We start from the raw sequence: 5808 nt of genomic DNA, 5'->3' as shown, positions 1-5808 counted from the left end.
TTCAGCATCTTAGCTGTGGAGGGCAGTGTCACTGGCCCTCATATGTGGGATCCGAACCGGGGCCCTCTGGCGTCCCAAGCCAGTTCTTTACCATCGCGCCACTCGGCTGGCCCTCCTGCAGAATTTTTGATAGTGATCGTGGGCCTTTGTATCTGGTCTTCAGGCTGCCTTGGGTGCTCCTCTTGACTGGTGGGTGGGGGAAGGGTAAGGAACAGGGGAAAAGGAAGTTGTTTGCTGAAGTCTAGAGGGAGACTTATAAGTGTGCAGAATCTTTTAAAATTCTAAAAAACTTGCCACCCTCTAAATGTTATTCCCTGGGGCAAAATCCCAGTTGCTGAGCTCAGTGTACAAGATTGGCTGGGAGGGTCAGAGACCCTTAGGAAGCGTGGCCTCTGCCTGACCCCCAATTTCAGATTTTTATAAAGTTTTTTATTTCGTGGAAATGTGCTTCCTTAAACCTTTCCCAGCTTCTTTGAGGCTCTGGGTCTAGATGCTGAAATATTGAAATATTTATTTGGGGTATGTATGTATGACTTGCTTTCTGGAAAAACTTGACTTTTCCTATTTCCTGTCTGCAGAAGCCTTAAATTAGTAACATTTTGGGAATCTTTTTTGCGTTGAATTTCCTGGGTTTCTGTCTGGTTATTTTGAAGTGACAGGATTGGGGGGAGGTGCCTTGGGGGCCCACCCTCTGGTTCTCTAGAGGAGAGGGGTGGTTTTGCTTTCAAGCAGGAGGACCATGGTTGCTGTCTACCAGAGCTCCAGAAATAGACACTAATCCCCAAACGGGAGGCGTGACAGGCATAGATGCAATAAAAAAATCTCTGTAGCTTGACTGTCATTGTGAGTGATTTCTTGGACTGTTTGGTGATCTAGAAAGGAGAAAGAATGTAATCGCTTTAACATAAAGAAATCTACTTCGCAAAATCACTCCCACCCCCTCCACCCCTCATTTATATTTTCTTTTTGTGCTTCTAACAAATGAAATAACAGGAGACATTCTTTTAAACTGGGACAAGAAACTTTTAACCACAGAAATTCCTGGGGCCATTGATGTGAATGGGAAGATTTAAGAGCAGAAGTGGAGGGATGGGGAGTAGTGTGAGGAGATGGTTGTGGGAGCAGGGTGGGTGGGGTACGGAGGAGTAAGAGCTTTCAGAGAAGTCAAGGAGGCTACCAAATCCGGGACCCCAGAACTCTGCACTGAGAGCTCTCCCTTTAATCCAGTGGTTGGGAAAGGCAGGGCTCGCCTTTCTTGGCCCCCAAAGGATTTCTTTGGGTGCAGGAAAAAAAGATGGTAACTTCTCTTTCTGTTTATTTTTAGCTCGTTCTTTTTCATGTCTCATTTTCTGTCTAAGTTTTATAATGTGGATGATATATCAGTACAGTAGCACACGTGTATAATTTACAACTAAAGAAACATCTGATTGGGAGGTAGTAGTTTGTGATCAAAAGTTGGATGCCACTGCTCAAAGAAATGAGGACAGAGCAGGGAGACAACAGGGCCTCTCAAACGTGAATTCCTGTGACTCACTGGAGATGCTGTCAAAATGCAAATCCCTATTCAGCAGGTCTGGGCTGGAGCCCAGAATTCTGCAGTTGGAGGTCTGACTCAGAAGGAGCAAGATGGTATTTCCCCTTTTTTTCCCTGGGTCTTCCATGTGGTGTCTTAGTCACAGAGGGAAACCCAAAAGCCAACAGGGCATCAGAAACAGATGCTGTGGCATCAGCTGGTGGAACACTCAGGCCTTGCCCTTGACACTGAGGAAGTCCCCGCACCGTGGAGCATCAGAGGAGTTGCTGGCATCTGTTCCATAAGGGACGTGTCATTGTCATGTGTCATGGGAAGTCGACTTGCTTCTTGGTCTACATGGTTTTGGTAGCCTACTTCACAAGAAGGGAAGGTGCTGGGTGCAGCCAGTGTGAAAAGCTGACACCTGTGAAGTGGGAGGAGAAGGTGGGTGAGCAGGTACGCTCATTAGAGCCAATCGGATGTCCCCTTCTGCCACTCTGGGCCAGGTGGGCTTCACCGTTTTACTTACCTTTCCTGTCTCAGTCTCGGTACCCTGTAACACAGGCCATATAATAGCTACCGTTTCTAACGTTAACTAACATTTGCAAAGCACATTTCCACACTGCTACTTAAAAACGACAGCTCCATGAGGCCAGTATTCTTTGTACCACTGCAAGTGAGGAAACTCAGGCCCTGAAGGGTTAAGTGACTTATCTAAGACCTTAGGGCTTGTAAGCAGTAGAGCAGGGCAAACATGACTGCATGCTCAGGGTCCCTTCTACTCGAATAAAAACTGCCTGTATTCTGGGAGCCAGTGAGAGTTAAGAGGGTTGAGTTTTTGAGGACTTAAATTCCCATTCATTCATTCATTCATCAAGTAATGTGTGTCCAGTACTGTGTTCCGAATTCAGAGATGAACAACTGCAGTCCTTGGCCTTAAGGAGAGAGACAAAGAAGCAAAGATACATTTACTAGATTGCTGAGTGCCGTGATGGGGTCGGGTCACCGCACTACAGGAGGGCCCCGTTGCCCATAGAAGGGACAGCAGAGATGTTTAACAGGGAGAAGTGACTAGGCTGAGAGCAGAAGGGTAAATAACAGTAGTGAGAGAGACAGGGAGGATGCTACCAGCAGAGGAATCACTGTGCAGACATTAGGAATTTCTCCTCCTCGATACCACCAAAACAGAAATAATGGGAATTCATACATTCGAAACCTAATAATAATCCTAATGACTTACGCTCACCAGCTGTTAGTCAGCGGTTCTCAACCTGTGGGTCGCGATCCCTTTGAGGGTCAAANGCCGGCCCGTGGAGGCGCTGTGTTTCCCCTCCCTGCTGCCTGTTTTCGTTTTCCTGGCCCAGGGGTTTTTCCAAGAAGGCCTGGGAGCGGCCATGCTTTGTAAGTTCGCCAGAGGAAATAGGTCGGCAGGTGGTTAGCCGAATCCCGGGCTGGGTGGGGCTGAGGCGATCGTGCACGCTCGCTGAAGAGGAAGGAGATACGGAGAGGCATTAAATGAAAGTTCTGAGCTTGGGAGATTGCGTAAGAGCGTGCAGTATTTTTATCTTTAATTGGGAAGTACATAGCGTAAGTGCCCTACGTCGCTGTTTTGTGCTTGGCAGAAAGAGGTACCAAATCAACCCGCTGATCTGGACGTGATGTTCTGTGTAACAGCGTGTAAACAGCTCGCGCAGCTGCTGTGGGAAAACGCCTGAGGGTCGAGGGCTACAGTGGTTCCCCCAAACCGCAGCCACCTCCTGGGTGCAAGCTCTTCCAGCCAGATTTGGGGCCCAGACCCAGCCCCCTAGCTGAGGACTCCCCCACCCCCAGGGCCTAGAATGAACTGGCTACATTCGACTCTTCCTTTAGAGGGCCCTGAGTGAACTTACTGAGAGTGACTCAGCTAGTGACCGGTCAGGAAACGAAGTCACATGAGGAATGGGGGATGTGTAGCTCAGACTAGACCGGCCCTGGGGCACCTGAGCTTGTCTGCAAATATTTGAAAGACTCGTGAACAAGAGATTAGACTGGACCTGTGGGGACAACAGAAATATTGAGGGGGAGGTGAATTTCAGGTCAATTTCGGGGGCGGGGGCGCGGAGGCGGTCAGGAATGAAAGTTAATGGAGTTCTGTCCAGGAACTAGATACAGCTAGGTATTTACATATATCAGTAAGAAAATGGTGGGGCTAAGATTGAAAAATTCTTATTATATGCCAGACTCCAAAGCTCTTGCCTTTTCATGATGCATCTGTTTCAGTGGTGGTATGGGGTGCTTGGGGAGTAATGATTTTGCCAAAGGGCTTCTGCATTGATTGAGTGCATAGGACTAGAGGATTCATTCAGCCCTGTTTAGCTGTGTCATTGATTCTGTACCTCTGATGAAGAAGGAGGTTGCCCTGGGCAGAGGGATGCCAGGGCTACGAGAGATGCAGGAGGCCTATCACACCAGCGAGTCAGATTTTCCAGCAGGGAACATCTGTGACCCATTGTTTCTATAAGAGCTGTAGTACTTATTAAAACAATAATCTTGACTAACAAATGTGAACACAGTATTTGACTATCATCCATCTTCCTTACTGCCTCCTAGCCCTTCCTCTTCAAATCTGACACTCCTTCTCCTTGTCCCCGCTCTACTAAGACCAGGCTAGAAGTGGGACTAATGCAGTAAGAGCTGAGGACTGGATGAGTGACTGACTTTGACCTGAGTACATTTCAGCCCTCCACCAACCCCAGGCAGCACCAGCTAAAGTGCCCGGAAAGGTCAGGAGGGAAACACCTGGTCTGATTCTCTCTGTGGCCGTCAGTGTCTGATATTTCAGACTTTAAGCCTGTAATTAAGATGCATGAAGATTTCTACAGAGGTCTTGGATTCATTTTATGAATTAATCGCTTCATACTTTCTGAAAAGACAGGAGCACTTTAGGAGTCTATTTTTGTCTCTGCTACATGTATTAAATTGTCAAATATAACCCATTTTAGCATCCCTGGGAGGAAGGTGGAGGTGTGGAATGGGTATAAAGAGGCAGTATCTGTTTTTTCGTGGAACTTTATCAGATCTGGTTACAATTTCTTATCAAAAACACAGTCAGAAAATATCAAACCGAGGAATTTTCCTGAGGCAGCATCCAGATTTGGTCTCTACCTAGAATACAATTTTTGGAGTTCTAGAAGCTATCTCTGCAGGTTCACTTTCCTTCCTTTCAGTAAGTCATCTGATTATTCATCCTTAACCTCCTAGGTCTGTCTTGTCTCCTCTGCCCCTATGGTATGAAGTCATTGGAGCGTGCCCAGTCTAGCCCAAAGCAAGGCTTAGAGAAGAAAGGTTTCTGTTTGTCTGCTTCCTTCCGATCCCTTTCTCCCTGGGTTAGTCCCTAGGTCTCAGGTACTCTCCTGCACTCTCCTGTCAAATCCTTAGATCCCTCATTAGCATCATGTGTAAGTCATAGTAGCTCAGTTTGCATTTTAACTGACCTCAAAGATCTTTAACTCCCAAGAGACCATATCCTAATGACAGACCTTACTTAGGGCATGAAAAATTTAGGGTAGGGGCAAAGGTGGAAAGAGAGTTGTTCTTTTGTCCCTAGCCTTTGCCCCTCCCCACTCCACCATTCTCATCCTAATGCAGCTTGGTAGAGCAGCTGTGGAGGTGGAGGTAATGCGTGCTTTGGAATATTAGCCATGAGATCCTCCTCCTTGCTCCTGCTTACTGAGCCAGGGCGCAGGTCACCCACCCTAGCCACCTTTGTATTCATTTATAAGCGCGCAGGGTTTCGTTCAGTGTGATTGAACTCCCAAGGCTCTGTGCTGGAGACTGAGAATGCCAGGGAGAGAAGTGGGACGGTTGGAGTCGACTTGGGTCACGCTTCCTGGGTTCAGTAACTGTGACCTTGGAGAAGTTCCTTCATGTCTCTGTGCCTCATTTTCCTCACCTATCTCCTAGGAGAGATGGTTGTGAGGATAAAGCTCAAAGCACTCCAAACCTGGCCAGTCACGTGCTTGTGCTTGGAGCTCCACAGGCAGAGCTGAATCATAATTTTAGGGAAAGGAGGAATGAAGGCGGCTCAAAACTGTGCCACTGTCATTGGAGTTGTTTCGGGGTGGGGGGGTGCGGAGAGGGGTAGGGGAGAGTGGTCATCAGTAGCGCCACCTTCCTGTGGAATTTTTTTTTTAAAGATTTTTTTTTATTGGAGAATTGGGGGGATGGGAACAGCGGTGGGGAATTGGGGGAAGGGGAACAGACAAGTTGCTGTTGTTTTGTTCTTCAGTCTAGTTGTGGAGGACGTTGCTTCACTG

The 5808-nt window shown here is 47.5% G+C and overlaps 1 protein-coding gene across 2 annotated transcripts in view; it reads left to right on the top strand.

Moving 5' to 3' along the window:
- PFKFB3 (6-phosphofructo-2-kinase/fructose-2,6-biphosphatase 3) overlaps positions 1-5808 on the top strand; it is a 77019-nt gene that overhangs the window by 18965 nt on the left and 52246 nt on the right. Inside the window, exon 1 of one of the 2 annotated variants that reach the window (XM_019644543.1) lies at positions 2820-2914. The exons of the other annotated variant lie outside the window; for it this stretch is intronic. Coding sequence (XP_019500088.1) covers positions 2908-2914 — 7 coding nt within the window. The 5' untranslated portion in view covers positions 2820-2907. Of the gene's footprint in view, positions 1-2819; positions 2915-5808 lie in introns of those variants that run through there. 2 annotated transcript variants of the gene reach the window in all.

The sequence above is a fragment of the Hipposideros armiger genome, unplaced genomic scaffold, assembly GCF_001890085.2.
Source record: "Hipposideros armiger isolate ML-2016 unplaced genomic scaffold, ASM189008v1 scaffold_88, whole genome shotgun sequence".
In the NCBI taxonomy this organism is placed as follows: Eukaryota; Metazoa; Chordata; class Mammalia; order Chiroptera; family Hipposideridae; genus Hipposideros; species Hipposideros armiger.
Note: the sequence above shows the minus strand (reverse complement) of the source record. Positions and strands in the feature narration are given on the sequence as shown.